The sequence below is a fragment of the Rhinatrema bivittatum genome, chromosome 12 (assembly GCF_901001135.1).
Source record: "Rhinatrema bivittatum chromosome 12, aRhiBiv1.1, whole genome shotgun sequence".
Taxonomy (NCBI): Eukaryota; Metazoa; Chordata; class Amphibia; order Gymnophiona; family Rhinatrematidae; genus Rhinatrema; species Rhinatrema bivittatum.
In genome coordinates, this window is record NC_042626.1 from 14,761,045 (window position 1) to 14,779,349 (window position 18,305).

An 18,305-nucleotide genomic window follows, 5' to 3' on the forward strand; every position below is an offset into this window, starting at 1 on the left:
TGCGCGCGATTCTGTATTCAAATGAGAGCCCGCTAGGGACACTAGCGCGTCCCTAGCGCCTCTTTTTGGACAGGAGCGGCGGCTGTCAGTGGGTTTGACAGCTGACGCTCAATTTTGCCGGCGTCGGTTCTCAAACCCGCTGACAGCCACGGGTTCGGAAATCGAGGGCCGATTTCACTTTTTTTTTTTTTTTTACTTTTTTTTAACTTTCAGGACCTCCGACTTAATATCGCCATGATATTAAGTCGGAGGGTGCACAGAAAAGCAGTTTTTACTGCTTTTCTGTGCACTTCCCCGGCGCCGGCAGAAATTAACGCCTACCCTTGGGTAGGCGTTAATTTCTGAAAGTAAAATCTGCGGCTTGGCTGCACATTTTACTTTCTGCATCGCGCGGGAATAACTAATAGGGCCATCAACATGCATTTGCATGTTGCGGGCGCTATTAGGTGGGGGGGGGGGGGTTAGACGTGCGTTTTTGACACGCTATTACCCCTTACTGAATAAGGGGTAAAGCTAGCGCGTTAAAAATGTGCGTCCAATCGCGGGTTAACAGTGCGCTCCGCTGGAGCACACTGTACTGTATCGGCCTGTAGGTTGCCAGGTGGAAGAAATATTTTTATTCCTGAGAAGAAAACTGTTTAAAGTTTGAGACAGTGCCTTGTACTTACTCATTCCAGTATTAGAAGTAAATGAAAGTACCACATGCCAATCTTCATCAGAACCCCGTGCAGGCATCGCACTGATGATGCACGCAAAGCACCAATGCAGCATGGACAGCGGATCTCCATCAGAGCCCCATGTACACGTCGCACTGATACGTGTAAAGCATGAATACAGCACAGACAGCCAAAGACTGTGATCAGAGTTCCAGGTAGGCAGCACGGACTGCTGAAGGCCGGATCTTCATCAGAACCCCATGCAGGCATCACACTGATGATGCACGCAAAGCACCAATGCAGCATGGACAGCTGGAGAGCGGATCTACATCAGAGCCCTATGTACACGTCGCACTGATACGTGTAAAGCATGAATACAGCACAGACAGCCAAAGACTGTGATCAGAGTTCCAGGTAGGCAGCACGGACTGCTGAAGGCCGGATCTTCATCAGAACCCCATGCAGGCATCGCACTGATGATGCACGTAAGGCATGAAGGTGAGAGACAGTGCCAGTGGGTGTATGGAGAGGGGGGGAGGAGACAGTGGCAGAGTGTGTGTGCTGAAAGGAGGAGGAAAGACTGTGTCTGTGATGGTATTTGGTGCAGTAAATACAGAGAAAAGAGGGTCTGGGGATCTGGGGTTTGTTTTTTCTGTTCTAGCTAATTGTTGAAAGGAAGTTTACAGCACCCAGCCTGTTTAACGAATAAACCAACACGACTGTAAAGCGAGGGAAAGAAAGGCTGGGGCTGGAGGCAGATCTTCCCTACACCAATCTACAGACCCTGCCTGCTCTACCCTTGCTCCCCACCCAATGTATCTTTCTGGGATGTTTTTGTCCCTGCAAGGGAGAGGGACCAAAAGTAGAGTGGAAGCCCTGGAAAAGGAAGGCGTAAACTAGATAGAAAGATAAGCCAGAGAGGGATCCGGATGGGCAGTTAAAGCCAGAGAATGAATAAGGCAGGGAGAAAGCCAGAGAGGCCGTGAAAAAAAAAAAAGAAGCAAAAAGCGAAGCAGGCCGGGCGCAGGAGCCTGGCAATAATTAAACCGGCAGCTCCCGGCTTCCCGCCAGGGGCGGGCAGCCGAGGCCTCATTAATAGCCCAATTTATGCAAATCCTGCGGCGCTCGGCGCCGGCAGCTCCCAGCGAGGAATTCCCCTCCCTCCCTCCCTCCCCTACCTGCCCAGCTCAGGTTCCCGAAGCCTTATAAAGGTGGCGGCGGCGGCGGCGGCGCCAGACGCAGTCACATCTACACCTGGACGCTGTGGATTATCTCGGGGGGGGGGGGCACTTGGCTTCTGGCGGATCCTGAACAGGTAGGGGCGCCTCCGGCTTCCTCGTCCGGTTCGCGGATCTAAGAGACTGGAGGAGAGGTCGCTCCTGGGTCCCGGCAGTGCCGATCCCTGCCTGCCCTGGCACAAAAGCGAGGCAGGCGATGGCTGAATGCTTTCCCAGCCCGTGGGACTGGGGACATAAAGGGTCCCGCGCCTCCTGCTCTTCAGCCGGGGGACTCCGCCATAGAGTGGGGCGCGGGGCCACATTTGCTTCCACGTATTGAGGTTCTCTGGAAAGTTAGATGATGTCTGCTTTCATTTCAAACCTTGGGAACTATGATTTGGTTCCCTACAGCCCTAACTTGCCCCCTTACACCTGGTCCCAGACTCTCCTGAATTCGGTTCCTGTTTTTACTCCTCTGGGACATCTCCCGGATTGTGTTCATTTCTTAGAAGTCACTTGCCCACCTCTTACTACCGTCCCACCCTGACACTGGGGATTTTTTAGGAACAGATTGTTCTTGTTATTGCTTTAAACAACATTAAAATAATCCAGGAAGGGTGTCCGGCTGAGCCCCCCGGGAAACAGTGCCCTACCTGGGAAGAAAGGGCGTTCGGCTCAGGTTTCCGAATCCCGTTTGGTGCCAGGAGGCTGCCCCACCTCTCACCCCTTTTACCGAGTCCTTACCGGTTGGTGGGATTGCAGCCCAGAACCATGGAGAGCGGCCCAGCACGTGCTGTGCCACCCTGGGAGGCACTTAACCTCCCTGGGCAAAACCAAACTGCAACCACCTGCATGATCCTGTCTACCCAGAGAAGGAGGCTGCAGAAACAAAGCTCACCCTTCCACCTGGGCATGTGCGCGCCTAGAATCCTGCTGGGAAGGCTACGACCAGCCCCTGCCACCCCAAAGGCGAGTTGGAGCCATGCTTTCCCCCCCCCCCCCCGGACTTTGGGGAGGTGTTTGCCAGTGCCCATGGTGGTGCCCTAGGCAAGGCTGGGGCTGACCCTTGCCAGAGCTGCCCGTTCTGACCTGCAAAAATCCCTTCTCGTTCGCAGCTCGATGGCGGGGGCCTGCGAGATCAGCAACATTTTCACCAACTACAGGAACGCCGTGTACCAGCCCGAGCCAGCCCTGGCCGCCATCCAGCCCCCCGGCGACGGCGACAGCCTCCTGTCCTTCCTGGCCTCTGAGCTGGCAGCCGAGACAGCAGGTAAGCAGAGCAGCGGACGGCGCTGATCCGGGGGGGTGGGGTGGGGGGTGAGGTGGGTGCAAGAAAGTATCTGCCACTGTTGCTTATATCCCGGAATCCCCTCCATAGCCCATAGGTTGGAGTCCCGAGGCTGAAGGGTCAGGCAGTGACCTGGTGTACATGGCCCTGCATCTTAGAGATGGCTGCACAGAGGACACCTGGAGATATCTTTCAACAATTTGCATCGTATGTTCAGGACAGTGGAGATAGGAATAAACTACATAATCTACGCACCCTAACAGACATTTTTACCTGGCTTTTAAAATAAAAAAAGACCTTGCTGCTTTAGTTATTATTTGCCAGTGCTTATTGTAAGGGTTACTTCTTTGGAAGGGATGACTTGTATGTAGCTGTAATAAGGTTAACTTCGGCCCCTTTCCAGGAGTCCGGATCTTTGCGTTCCCACTGCTTTCGTGTCGTCATCACCCACCCACAGAGAAATTCAGTCTTGCAGCGTCTTACTGGTGGGCAGAACCTGGCTGCAAGCCAAAGCGGTTATCAGGACCCGGGGAGACGGTATCTTAAGCCATAGAGAACAGCCTTCAGCGAGGGTGATGTGCTAACGGGGAGACCAGCGGTTTAAAAGGATTCAGAGCAGGCTTAGACAACGTGGGGATGTCTGCGACGTCCGCCTCCGTGCAAGCAGCCTATTGCAGAAGCACAGCTGTGATGTCGTGTGGTGAGGGGGCCCTTGCAATGTGCGTCATCGCTCTGTTCTTGCATGTGTAAAAGAAATATGAAAATGAGGAGGGTGACTGGCCCCGACCCCAACACTGAACTTGTGGTATTCCTTGGAGGCATTTTGATGTGTTTTAGAAGAGATTACTCTACTTACTTGGGAAAGCCTCTTACCTGGCAGTAAAATTAACAGCTGCTTCTGTGTCATCTGAACCAGTCGAGCCGGTCCTGGTTTTAACCCTATTGTGTGGAAATGTAGGAAGAACTCAAGGGTCACACGTTCCTAGATGAACTGGGGTAAAACCACAAATGACTCCCCCCCCCTACCTTGATGACCTGGAGTCATTTGATAATCTTGCCCCGCAGTACTCTGGTAAGCAGGTCAGCTCAGGTGAGAGAAAGAGGCACCATAACCCATAAAGTAACAGGTGATAGTCACTGTTGCAAGCAAATCAATCTTTCCTTGATCTTTGGAGACGCAGGTGCCGATAAGAGGTGCAACAAAATCCCTTATCACATGAAACTCATCCAGGAATCAGACGGCCAGAAAGCAAAGTCTGATTTTTGCGTGTTTCTAACACGTTCTCCAGCACAACCTCTAGCTCAAGGACAGCCACAGGGTCATATATTGATGTCCTTAATTTATAGCAAGCCCAGAACAGGGCTATATATCATATTGCTGTTAATGAGGTCTCTTCTACGTACATGGTCTAACTTCCAGCCCTCATAAGTGAACAAGTAATGAGACACCATTGACAAGTGCTTGCTTGCTGTGTACCTGGGGTGTTCTGTGTTGCCTAAGGTTGAAGGTCAAATGATTACAATTGACAGCAAAAGCTTTATGTGTAACTGCTAAACAAGGCCTCTCTGGCCCTTTTCAAATATTGTTCTCAGAGGGATTATTCAAAATGTGCGTTCATTTTCTTATTCATGACCATGGCTTTGCATAAGAGAGCAGACATCTCAACAGCCAGCTTGCCACTGAACCATGCCTACTGCATGCTAGAAGTTGAAGGTCTATGCAAGTCAAAGCAAAGCATAATAGAACTAGTTGTAGTTGGTCCACCCAGTGTGCCCAGTGGTCTTCTGCACTAGTTCTCTACCACATTGGGTAGAGGAGTATATACATTTCCATACTTTAATCAACACCAGCTTCCTCCATATCTTCTACTCAACCTCTCAACCCTGTTCCTACCACTGCCCTCTATATTTGTTCCAAGCATGTTTAAATTCCATTTCAGTGCTTCGCTGGTAGGCCATTCCAGCAGAGCCAGATTTCCTATTAGGCAAAGTAGTGCGGTATCTAGGAGCACTTTATATCTGAAGGATATTGTATACCTTTAATAGGAAGGGGGGGGGGGTTTCAACCAGAGGAAGGCGGAGGTGGCACCCATCAATTGCAATGCATCTTTGGAGATAACCCCCTCCCCCTTTGTCCCCATGCTACAGTAGTCAAGGAGACCAACCCCCTGCCCAACTCCTGTGCGTAGGGTTACACTAGAGGCAACTTGGGCCCTCCATTCCAGGCATTGTCATCTTCCCCTTTGGTTCTTACTAGCCCCATATTTATTTTAACACCAAGTTTTACCACCGAGTGAAGGCCCTTTAATCCCCTGGTGCATTTGTAACATGAAATGTCAAACACTGGAGGTCATTGCTACTATTATAAAACATTCCTCTTGAGCTTCTAAATTAAAATAAAGGTGCAAAAATTGTTTTCATTTTTAAACTGTTGTGATGAATGTTGTGTTCATGTCAGTAGATCTTTTTCCAGCCAGCCTATGGCCCTCTGAATCAAATGTTGGGTGTCAGCCAATAATAGCAGAGGATTCCGTCCTAGCATAGTAGGCTGCTTCCATTTGGTTTATAATTTTGTGTAAATAATCAAAAAGAACCCCCCTCTCACCAAATCAGGTGTACTGTTAGCCAGTCATAATAGGCACCACTGGCAGGACAATGCCTTCTTAGCTATGGTACAACTTTCTTGAAAGAACACTTTTTTTAAAATGTTTTTTTATGCAATTAAAACTTATCTTGGAAAGCCATCTGTGAGTCCAGCAAGATGCCCCGACACTGGCCGTGTTTCGATAACTGCAATGGAAGAAACCATTCTATATTGCTTCTCATCGTGCTTGTTAATAACTCGTATGCTACGGTGACAAAGTGTCGGGGCGTCTTGTTGGACTCACAGATGGATTTCTAAGATAAGTTTTAATTGCATAAAAAAAGTTTAAAAAGTGTTCTTTCAAGAAAGTTGTTCCATAGCCGATAATTCTGTATAAGGTCAAGAAGGCATAGTCCTGCCGATGGTGCCTTTTATGACACCAGATTTGGTGAGAGGTGGGGGGGTTCTTTCTGATTATATATCCTTACTTTTCTCCCTTGATTCTGACACATTTATTTCTACCGTATTTTATAATTTTGTGTAACACTTCAATAAAGCATTGATATGAACCATCTCCCATTCTTTCAGCAGATAAGAATGACTGGTCCCGCGAGTTGCCTAACTTATGGTCCAAGCAGCAGGTTCTGGAATGGATCAGCTATTACATCGAGAAGAATAAATATGATGCCAACGATATTGACTTCTCCTGCTGTAACATGGACGGGAATATGTTGTGTCGTTGCAGTCGTGAGGATCTAATAACCATGTTTGGACCCCTTGGTGAAAAAATGTTTGCTCAGCTCCGTGAACTCAGTGGCTACAACGAGCTCAGTGCCTGTAAGTACATCACTGGTGGCATTGAACCAAAGGTGGCATAAGTCATTTTAAATTAGTGTTAGCCTTTGTAGGTGTGAAGGGCTAGTAACTGAGTAGATAAATTGAAGGTATATAACAATTATGCTATAGAACAAGGTCACTGCTTGCTTCCATCTACACTCTGACATCATGGCCAGATGACTACGTGCACAATGGGGCATCAGGACTACCAGACGAAAACTGACTAGACATGGAAATGCCAAGATGGGCCACAATATCAATTACTTTAAATATGCATTCATAGATACTATAGATTCAACCGCAGTCCACTCAGAATATATTTCATAACATGGCAATTATACTCTCTGCACATGCTTATCAGGGCTTTTAGTGGCCATCTACACTCTAAAAGGTTAAGTTTCAAAGGAGTTACGCATGTAAATGTAACATACTGTCATAGCAATTTTCAAAATTGCACTTATTGTGGGTAAATCCTGTGGACAATTCAACGGCATTTTTCGTTGCAGTTTTCAAAAGCCCACTTAGGCGGGTAAAGTGCACTTAATGTGGGTGAAACCTGGTTTTAAGGGCATATGTCCTTTGGAAAATCAGGCCCTTAAGCTATTGAGACACTAGCTGGAATGGAGCTGAATGGCAAGAACACTATGGCAGTCTACACCGAAGGCCACTTCTGTTGAAGGCCGAGTCATCATGATAGTGTCAACTTGGTCTTCTCCAAAAACGGAAACTCTTCGCCCCCTTTCTCCCCACCACTTTGCATTTCAAAACACCTACAAGAATGGACAAAATAGAATAAAAAAGGCGTATTCAGCTGATATCAAACTCTAAGAATCTCCTGAGTAAATGAAGTTATGGAATTAATATGGAAGCATAAACACCTCTTTCACTCAGCAATACCTTGTAACCCATTTTTTTCATGACATATTTTGATAGTATTGGCTGCTAATTGATCCCTCACTATCTCTTGCTCCCTTCCAGTCTCCATCCCTGAAGAGCTGTCCTGGATCTATGATTATGACATCATCACTAACGAGGGTCCGTGTCACCAGCAGCAAGAGAATCTGACTTACAGCATCTATGGCAGCAGCAGCTCAGGTAAATAAAGCAATGCAAGCATTCATTGCTCTGTGCAAGACACTGCAAGCACACAAAGTCATTTCAGTTCTGCACCATGATTTGTCGATTCTGTCTTGTTTCGGTAACTATCTCTTCGAGACAGCACAGAACATGCCCCTTATTCAGTAACAGACATCTTTCACAAGGGCATAATAACTTGATGTCTGAGACTGGCTCAGCAATATGAGAATCTACAGCAGCAACTGCTTAAGAGCTAGGTTGTACAGGGCCAAAGAGGAAACAGGAAATGATATGGAATCAGTTTTAACAAAAGTCAAAGCATATTGGAAGCTGAGAGGCCTCCAGAATGAAAATAATAGGACAGAAAGATGGTCTCCTCTCTTCTTACAGCAAAAAGCCTAATTGCAGATATGGAGAAAGCAGGACTTCCCTAATATAGGAGTTAAATCACACCAAACTGGTTAGCTCAGACCATAAGTACCTGGCCCGAGTTGCCAGTTGCCCTGGTGCCAAAGAACTTAATCAAACACAAGATATATTGAACTTTTCTATTCTTTTCATGCCATTTGTAGAGTTGGACATTTACGGGAAGAAATCCACAGAGGATACAGCGTTCACATTGTCTTCATGCCTGTCAGACAGATATGACTCTACTATGTCTCCAGCCAGCTCTGAGGCCTCCTGTTTGAGTAAGTATCATGGTTTCTTCCTGGCCTCCCTAGGGTTTCCATCCTAGTCTAGTGGTCTGAACACTGGACTATGGTCCTGGCAAAGTCCTGCAATATTAATTCACGATTCTTCTCTGCCATGGACTCTCTCAATGACATCTTGCAGATCCCTGGGTCTCCATGATCCATCTGAAAACAAGGCATTGGCCTTAACCTAACTTTTAGGATTACATCTATTTATTTGTTTTAATTCCTGGGGGGGTCCAGGTATGGCATTTTTAACTTGCATTGTAATGCATTTGTAGGAAACAGGACTATGGGTTCTAGAATGATTGGCAATGTGAGTTAATGAAAACGAAGCCTGGACTCTAGATTGACTATGGGCTATAATACAGGTCATTTTACCAATACTTACATGAAGTAATGCCTACTTGCCACCCAGTGAAAATACTGTATTATTTGGATCCTGAGTGGGACTAGGGCTTTTGGTTCCCTGTTCTAGGAAGTATAGTCATGTTCTGCTTGGCATGTCCTAAACGTAATTCTAAAGGTGTCCTTCATGGCAGACATGAATGATGGAATGTGGTGAATGAGTCCAAGATTCTATCAGATATTCTAAGAACGCAGGTCATCAATAACTCGTGGACCTTTGACGTATCTTCAGTCAGTTGATCATAGTGTTTGTTATATGTTTTTTACCTTCCCAATTAAAAACACAGAAAGCTAATGCTGAATTTGTCTGCCTGCTTTTTCAGGGACAATAGCCCATAGCCCCAACTCTCTGATGTCTAGTGGAAGTGACGGGGAACTGGATCTTGCAGACACCAAGTTTCATCTTACCAATGGTAGGTAATGGAATCCATTCCAAAGAAAAGACACACGAGGAATGGAGGAGCTTAGTTAACACTAGGAGGCCCCAGGAGCCATGATTGCTAAGACCAAGATGGCCATTTGACCATCTAGCTTGAGGGAAAACAGACAGATCATAGCTAAAAGCATGCATGGCTTCATGCCAGCAAGCAAAACTGTAATTTTCAAAATATAGTTTTTTCATATTTTCTAAGAAGGAAACTATACCTTAGGAAACAGATTTGGCAAAAGTTAATACAGTTCAGATGACAATTCCCATCTTGATCCCCACCTGTGCCTCTAATCTTGACATTTTCAGCCCTGCTCTGCTTTGCTGTAGCCAGGAGCTTGTCCAAAGCTCAAAAGGATAGGAAAAAATAACTTCCTTTGACTTTGCTTTAATTTTGGCTTTATAGTCACTTGTGAGCCAGTTGCTCTCAGAAGCTCATTAAGTAATTTCTGTATGTTGTGATGCATCTTACTCAACATGAAAATAAATGTGGCGGTAAGTAAGCCACGTAGGCCCCTTGTTGACCCCTGAAAAAGGGATCCATATGATCTCTAAAACTCATGCACTGCAACATCTTTTTGTGGTGGTCAGTAAGCACTGTCACCAGTCTTCTCCAGGATCAATCTGTCTTCTAGAACTACACCATGGGTTCTAGTTGACAAATGGTAAGCTGGCTAGTGAAATGGGGTCCTTTACATGCACTGTGGGCAGTTGGCACTTTAATGTCTTTTGGCCTCTGAGCTGTTCTTTAATACAATCGTCTCTGTTTACAGAGAATTCCTGTTTTGTGACAGTCTCCATTTGCCCACCAGCGTAAAAGGCATGGATGAGGGCTGCCTTGATAGTATTATTACATTCAATGCGTTATTCACTTGATAACAAAAGATTCTCTAAGCAAGTTACAATGAAGTCTAAAAACATAATCAAATCCATACGTATAACACCTAACATCAGCAAACAAATCACTCTCTAAAGAAATCTTCTTAGCCTAATGGTCAACACATAAAACAGATGATAATATAGTCATATTGAAAGACATAAACCTAAAATATACTCAGCTCACAATCAAAAGTAAAATAAGTGATCACCTTGAAGGGAAGTCCAACTTTCCTTCAACACACCCAGTCTGTGTGCTATATAAGGAAAACGTAGCCTACGTACATACTTGAAAAAATTAAAATAAACAAAGAAATGAAATGCATTACATTCTGGGAACATGCCCTTTGATTGAACGGTTTGCACTGTGTAGCAGAAGGGCAGAGGTAATTGGTCTTCTCCGTATCTCTCTAAGCAGATGCATCACTAGATGAAACACCTGGTTTGAAGCATGGGAAACGCAGAAGGGGAAGACCCAGGAAGTTCAACAAGGACAGCAGAGAATGCCAGGAGTCCAAGAAAAGCAAGCATTGTAAGTCAATGGTCGGGGCCAGGTTATATTTTATAGCTTCTTGCCTAAGTGGGGAGCACTGGCTAGAGTAGTGTGGAGCTTTCATGGGGCACTCAACAATGCTGAAAAAAATAAAAATAGCTGGCCAGAATGGCAGGCGCCTGAAACTTGGGAGTGACAATGTCGTCCCCCAGGCTTCACTTCTTCTTTACTGTTCCATTCAGATGCCTGGATGTGCAGACTGAATGTCTACTAGAGGCACATGAATGGAAAGAGTAACAAGAACAAAGCCAGTTCAGCCATCTTTCTGTGTCATGTGACATCACAAGACAAGAAGAGACTGTGACAATATTAACAAGATGTTCCAAGCAGACCCAATGGAGCCTATATTCCGGGATGCAAATAACAACTGCCCGCTCAGGATCCTCTTTGGCTCCCTAACCTGTACTGAAATTTTGGTGTGGATAGGACATTAACCAAGAGTTGATGGTGGGATACATGAACACACATGTGCGTGTGCGCACATTCACTCATACACAAAATGATCTTATAGGCCTTCTCCCTTTGGGAAACAGGCTGGAAAGAAAATCCTTAAGGATGCACCATCAAATTATTGAGGCCCATGTGATAAAAGCTGCAGCCAGTCCTGGGCAGATGTTTCGTTCCCGATGGGTCTCAGGAGCAGTGGAAAAGTTCATTTGAATGAAACCTTGGCTTTCCCCATGTGCGTCAGCCGTCCAGAGATATCCATCCTTGCTGAAATCTGTGCTCGGTTGATTCTGTCTTCCTGTTTTATAGAATCCTGAGAGACGAGCTTGCTTCACTTATATCAGCTTTGCTTTTCAAGATTCCATAAAGATGTCCCCTCTTTTGTATCAGTGTAGAGCTGACGTCTAGTGGGAATTTTCAGAGTGCGGCTCAAAAACTCTGCTCTTTTCGTTTTCAGCCGCAAGGGGCGCCCATCTCTGGGAGTTCATCCGGGACATCCTCATACACCCGGAGCTGAACGAGGGGCTCATGAAGTGGGAAGACCGGAGCGAGGGCGTCTTTAAGTTCCTCAGGTCCGAGGCTGTGGCTCAGCTGTGGGGACAGAGGAAGAAGAACAGCAGCATGACGTACGAGAAGCTCAGCCGAGCAATGAGGTGAGTGAGCCAGACACTGAGCTGCCGGCTCTGCTCCCTGGAGGGGACAAGCCGTGTGCAGGTCCCGTGTTTCTGTGGGACACTCAGCTCTTCCACCTCACTCGCCACACCTTTTGGAACAGAGTCATACTGGGAAGACTCAATGTTTTCTACAAAATCACTGCTGCTTCAGGGCACAAAATAATAATACCAGTTTTATAGTGCTGTACCGTGGTGACAGATAACCAGTTATGATAAGTCTCTTCCCCACAGACCTTATGATCTAAGTGGGTACCTGAGGCAGCAGGACATAAAAGGCCATATATGTTAAGAATTTTTCCTATAGATGCAGAATAGGAAAAAAAACGTTTAATATATAAGGCCCAAAGTGACAAGAATTGTTGGCAGGAAAAGTGGGTTATGAATCCTGGTTTCCCTAGTTTTCAGCCCATTGTTGTAACCACTAGGCCACTCCTCATCTTATCGCATGCTCCCACTCTGGTATGAGGACACCAACATTTTATGGCACGAACTCAAGCTAAACAGTTGTTTTTAATAATGCTCACTTTCGGAAATGAAAGCGGAATACAAAGAGCAGGTAGCTCATTGTTGGGATATCACCGGATATAGTTGTTGAGTGTCTAATTGCATCAGCTTTGGGTGTGGTTGCCATTGGACCCAGCTGAACCCCGAGAAACTGATCCAGTTCTGGTTTTGATCCATTGTATCTATAAACGTCTAATTCTGCTTCTCCTTAAAGAATTTAGTACATCGTCCATAGAAGCAAAGAGGCCAAAAGAACTGGATCAGCCTCTCAAGGTTGACCTGGTCAAGTGGCAACCCTGGCCTTGGGGAGAAGGTGTCCCGAGCATCTTATTCCAGTTGCACTGTGCACCAAATGAACATCTTTTTGACTTTTCTGTGGCGTTTTCTTAAGGAGAAAATGCCCAGGAAAAGCTGCCAAGCATGCTCTTGAAGTCACATTAACTGGGTCTCAAAAGCTAGGTGGCCAGTAGCCATGGGTTTGACGTCCTTTCTTCTTTAATTGGACAGGTACTATTACAAGCGGGAGATTCTGGAAAGGGTCGACGGGAGAAGGTTGGTGTACAAGTTTGGGAAAAACTCCAGCGGCTGGAAGGAGGAAAAGGTTTTGAACAGAAGCTGAGGACTTGCAAAACTTAAAAAAATAAAAGACTATGCTGGTGAAATCCAGATTACTCAGGAAGAAAATCCAAGGCATCGCTCACTGAAGCTAACTTCTCAGAAACAGACGCTTTCAAAGAAGAAGAAAAAAACCCAGTTTAATAGGAGATGCTTAGCTTGCCTCCTGTGTAGAGTTTATCAGACTCCAGCCCTTTCATAAGGGCTACAGTATGTGTGCGCCACTTATTGAGGCGTAGATAACTTAAGCTGATATTTTGGCTCAAGTAGGTTGTTGTAAACCACTATTATTAATATTATTATTGTTATTTTTATTGATTTTTTTTTATATTTGGATGTTTGATTGCATTTTATGTGACTTAAGATGGGATCGAGAGCTCGGCGTGTATGGAGAACTTTCATAAAGCAACTCATTTCTTGGAATTTCATTTGGTTTAGTGAAATGACCCTGACTGCTACTATCTGAGACTAGAGGAGCCTGGGCAACAAGAAAGCACCGGAAACCTATGTGATATCCTTGAAAACAGACACCAGGTCTAAAAGACCCACATTAGACTTGCTGGAGACCCGTTCCCTCACCATGGGGTGACTAATTCACATGGCGACTGATGTCATTGGTAGCTCTGAAGGGACATCAACAAGGTAGCACTTACATCATCAGAGTGCCAGTGATATCGACCGGGCTACAGTTATCTGACTGAGCCCTAAGGGAAAGCAGCAGACTCATTGCTCTTCCCGCTCTCAGGCAAAAGTTGAGTAGACAGCCTCCTCCCTCCTCCCTCCCCCCCCCCCCCCCCCCAAAAGCCACCACAAACCATACATGGGAGACTTTTGAATTGCTTCCTTAGCCAGTCCAAAAGGACACATTTTCAGTATGTCCTAGAAGACCCCAGGGCAATTGTGGTTTTCGACTCCCTTGGTGATATTTTGTAAGCCATGGTAGGGATGAAAGATCAACTCCAGAACAAAAACAGCAGATTCTAAGGCAAGCTATATTCATTTTTATTTCAAAGATTTAATCACAGATGCATTTTTTTATTTACATGTAAAAATCACTCTCTAGAGTTGAGAGAGAGAGAGAAAGACAGCTATGTTAAAACACTTGGCCTTTAGACCATAAAATCTAGAATATGAAGACTCATCCAGTCTGCCCATTCTCCCTTCCTCTAGCAATAGTGTGGCCTCTACTTAAGCTCCAGCTTTACTACCAAAATAAGAGCAACAGAGAAAGAGACATCAGAGACTGGCAGAATGAGAGCTATAAAATCCCGTCGTATTAAGTTGTGCTTTATGTAAATATAGAGAGACGATTGTAATTTAATTCAACTTGTAATTGAATTTTTTTTAAATGACTCTTATCGTACTGCATTCAGGTAGGCCTAGTCCTGATTTTTTATTTTTATTAAGGCAAAAATACACTGGGCTGCGAATAAAGAAAACTCAATGATGTGCCATCATAGCCTTTAACCCATTATGTCCCAAATATTTTAAGAAGCTATCCTCTAAATAGGAGACTGGGCCATAATGGATTAATGGCACTTTTCGACCACTTAGGAGAATTCTAATCAGCGTGGTCTATGAGAGCAAAAACAAATCAACGAATTTCATCCCTGGCAAAACAGATTGACTCGCTGATATTCAATGAGGAGTTTCTCCTGGTTGATGTCCAGCGGAAAAACATCCTTAGTAAATCAGACCATTATTGGCTTTTATTCCCAGTTTGCTTGCAAATGGTGTTTGGTTGCAGCAGTGATTTTTCTGACCGTTACTGCATGGGAATCATCTGTCCGCACCCAATTTCTGTAATATAAGTAACATGTAAATAATGTTTTCATAAATAACACAGCTGTTCTTGAAATGCAATGACATTAAAGCACTTATCCCTTTACAAAGTGAATTTTGTTTTCAGCTGGACTGGTATAATTCTCTTTTTTTAACTATTTACGTTATGAAGACATTTTGTATATTATATGCCTTGTAAATATATGTTGATGTGTCAAGCTAGTAAGAGGGTTCTTACATAGCTTTCCCTCGTTTATTGAAATTGATATATTTTACAATTAAATTGCAAAAAATCCCCAATTATTTGTATTCTGCTTATTTTTTTATGTTTCTTGCTTTCTACACTGCAAAAGAATAATATTCAAAGGGACTTCTGCCATGAAATTTTAGGATTTTTGTTTCCCATCTCTTTTATACTAAACAAAAATCTGAGTATTTCATCGTGTTTTTCATTCTGTTTAAAATCGAATGCACACCCCTATTAAATAGTAATCCAGAAGAAGGTCGACACCATGAACTTCATCTATAGTCATTTTCAATGATATTAAAAGGCAAATTCCGAGCTACATAGGAAGGGGAGACGTTGATGTGAAGCTAAATTGCTCAAACACTTCAAAACTAACATGAAAGGTCTTAAGAGAGACTTGTTTTTTTTTTTTAACTCACTACCAGATACAGATTCTGCTGCCTTTCTGTCACCTTCTTGTCACTCTGCTAACATATCAGACCTCTCCTCCTTTCCCCCCACCACCATTATAACATAACCTATAATTCACTTGTACATTCGAGCAAAGTCATCTTCTGCCATCTTGTTCTCACCTGATGAAGAGAGCGTGGTTCCCAGAAACCAGGCAAAAAAATGTATTAAGAACAGGGAAAAATCAGTCAAAATCTCCTAATCGGGGCCATCATTTCTCCTGAGTCTAATCACAGTTCCCCAAGACTTGATCCAGTTTAGCTTGGGCGGTCCTTAGCATGGTAGCCTTGACCGTTTCTACCGGCAAATGTCTTATAGTCCGCTCGAGAGGATAACCCTCTTTTCCTTGTTGTGGCATCGTGTGATATAAGGAAAGGGTGCTCCTTGAAAATGTATGTATTAAATATATTTGCAATTGTCAAAATGTGCTTTATTCACTTTTTTGAAGTACAAGGAATTAAATCTGACTATGATCTGATAATTACTCTTCGGTCTAGGAGTAGGACCAGGTCTTCTATTAATCTTAACCTAGAGGACTTGTGCCTTTAAAAACTTCCAAAAGTTAGAGAAAGTGATTGACTTCCCTCTAAAACCTAGGGTGGTATTGTGCTCGTTCCAAAAACAGAACATTTGGCTGTATGGAATTTCTTTGTCTTCCGTGCATAAATATTTTTGCTGTCGGATTTGAAGGGGTCAGCGCAAGGTGACAAGAAGGCAGTGGCTGATAACTATGAAGCTTCCACTGAAGAGCGCATTCGATACCAGTAGGATCTTGGGTGTGTACCTGTTTTCTTTGAATTCTCTGTAGGCGGTGGTGCAGCACTTTATTGTCTCATACATTTGTAGGTTTCGACAGTCCCCAGAGCCATTTCCAGAGAGCCCTGGAAGTTCATGGCACCCCAGCCCCATGCCATTATCAAGAGTCAGCTTGCAAGAATCTCTATTAGCTCAAGTACAAAAATTGGTAATAAAAGTAATTCTATTTGACTGGAAATGCTGCATGAAGTCAAATACCTTGTTTTCATCTGGAAGCACAAGGAGATATAGGGGTCAGATGCACTAAAGCCTTTTTCTCATAGACACAAAATGGGAACATCTCATTAGCACATTTGGCTCAAGGTCACAGAGCCAGGGCCAGATGGAAATCCTGAATCTATGGTCTCAGGAATTTTCCTGAATCATAATCCAGTATGCTAACCACCACTAGGCCATTCTGCCTCCTATTAGTCTAGATTTAGTTATGAAATACCTTTATATTTCTAATGGGAAAAAATGTCAGGGCAAATCTTTGATAAATCCACCCTATGTGGTGCTTTGATTTCTGGCCAGCACTAACAGTAGAGTTTGTTTACTCTCCGTGAGCAGATAACCCTCCTGGGTTGGCAGTGGTGACATACAGGTTAATATTAGCCTGACTTGTCACGTACCAGACAGTGCCGCCTTGGGAAAACAGAGGTCCTGTTTACCACACTCAGTTTCGTTTTCCCACCACAGATAGCATCACCCTCTCTAGCTGAGACAATGTTTAACCAGGCTGTGCCACCCGGGCTCTCTCCCTCCCTTGACCTCATCCAAAACATTTTCCATTACCAAGTCAATTGTGGCTGCCAGGTTCAGCTCCTTATGCTGAGGGCCCGGATGCCAAAAGGCACCCCCGGCTGTGAGGGCACTCAGAGCATCAGGCAGAGCTGCAGGCAAGGGCTCCCCCGAGATTTCCATGCCAATGCACAAAGTTTAATCAAAGAAAACAGGACTGCCCAGGAACTGGGGTGGGTGGAGAAGGAAACGGCGCCGCACATCGGTGTGGGGGGTGCCCTCAGCACTGTGGCAGCCTTCTCGGAGGCCCTGCAGGGGACACAGCGCATGTCCCAGGCATCTTGTTAGTGAAATGCTTTGTGAGGTTAATGGCATTCAGCAGACGCCTTTGGGCTCGTGTTTTTTTTTTTTTCCAATAGTTTTTCGTTTCTTACCTATGAAAGGTGGGAGAACGTCGGCAAATATCATTTTGCCTTTTGCCATGATTTGGCAAGCCGTCACAGAGGCTGCAGTTACCGCGCCTTGCAACTGGGTTTTGAATATGGGAGGATGCCAGGTGTGTGAGGTTATATGCATGCTGTAGAGATTGGTAAAAGCAAGGTGTAACATCACAAGTCTTTAATGTTAAATGTAAATTATGACCAGCCACAGTGGCCTCTTTTATAACAACTGTGCTGTACCTGGACTTTGTAAAGCTGCTCCAAGGTTTGAGTCAATCTTTGTCAGAGGACAGTTTACACGTGTTTTAAATGGTCAGAATAAATCATTCCCTCTTTTCAATTCCCAAATCTGTTTTGCCAGAAGAAAAGCTAAGCCTAGCCCCCCAACTCCAACCTGTACCACAACCGCAAACCCAACGCTGGCTCTGCTCGCCCTCGGCTCGTCAGTCAGAGCCAGGCTGGCCTAACCCTAGCCAAAGCTCTGCATGGAATCCAAACCCATCCCCTGTCCAGCAGCTCCAACCTCATCCTCAGTCACAACTTTAATTCCAGTCCTATCCCCAGACCTTACCCCTAACCCCAGCCCTGACGTCCCCAACCTGCACAACTGCCTGAAGACCCCCCCAGGCCTCTCTGGGGTCCTGGCTGCCTTGCTTATTGTTGGTTATAAGGCTTTCTCTTCCTTAGTTGATATGTAACTTTGCTACATGAATTGCGGTATATAAAAATGTTAAATAAATAAATAAATACATTAGTTGTAAGCTGGCATGTGCTTATCTGAGTTCTGCAGTATGAGAGCTCCTCTGCAGATAATGGCTGTTGAATGTCAGGCTAATCACCTGCCTGCCATGCCTTGTAAAATACTCAGACGTTTGTAGAAAATACATGCGAGATGAAACATTTACTCCTGCCACAGAACAGTGCATGAAATGATTAGAGACAGTCACAAATGTGTAGCAGCCACCAGCCATTCAGAAACCAACTTACTGTGAGAT

General features: G+C 44.9%; 1 protein-coding gene across 3 annotated transcripts; it reads left to right on the forward strand.

Annotated features, from left to right (window-relative positions):
• Positions 1-1,842: 1,842 nt before the first annotated feature.
• Positions 1,843-14,940, forward strand: ELF3 (E74 like ETS transcription factor 3). 3 transcript variants are annotated; one of them, XM_029573072.1, is made up of 9 exons: positions 1,843-1,971; positions 2,989-3,143; positions 6,334-6,582; positions 7,561-7,677; positions 8,232-8,348; positions 9,083-9,172; positions 10,478-10,594; positions 11,520-11,715; positions 12,748-14,940. In XM_029573072.1, the coding sequence occupies exons 2-9, from the start codon at positions 2,993-2,995 to the stop codon at positions 12,857-12,859; spliced, it is 1,149 nt and encodes a 382-aa protein (XP_029428932.1). In that variant the 5' UTR covers positions 1,843-1,971; positions 2,989-2,992; the 3' UTR covers positions 12,860-14,940. The 3 variants fall into 3 exon arrangements, with proteins under 3 accessions (XP_029428932.1, XP_029428934.1, XP_029428935.1); XM_029573074.1 differs by having other exon boundaries at positions 10,481-10,594; XM_029573075.1 differs by having other exon boundaries at positions 6,337-6,582.
• Positions 14,941-18,305: the final 3,365 nt, after the last annotated feature.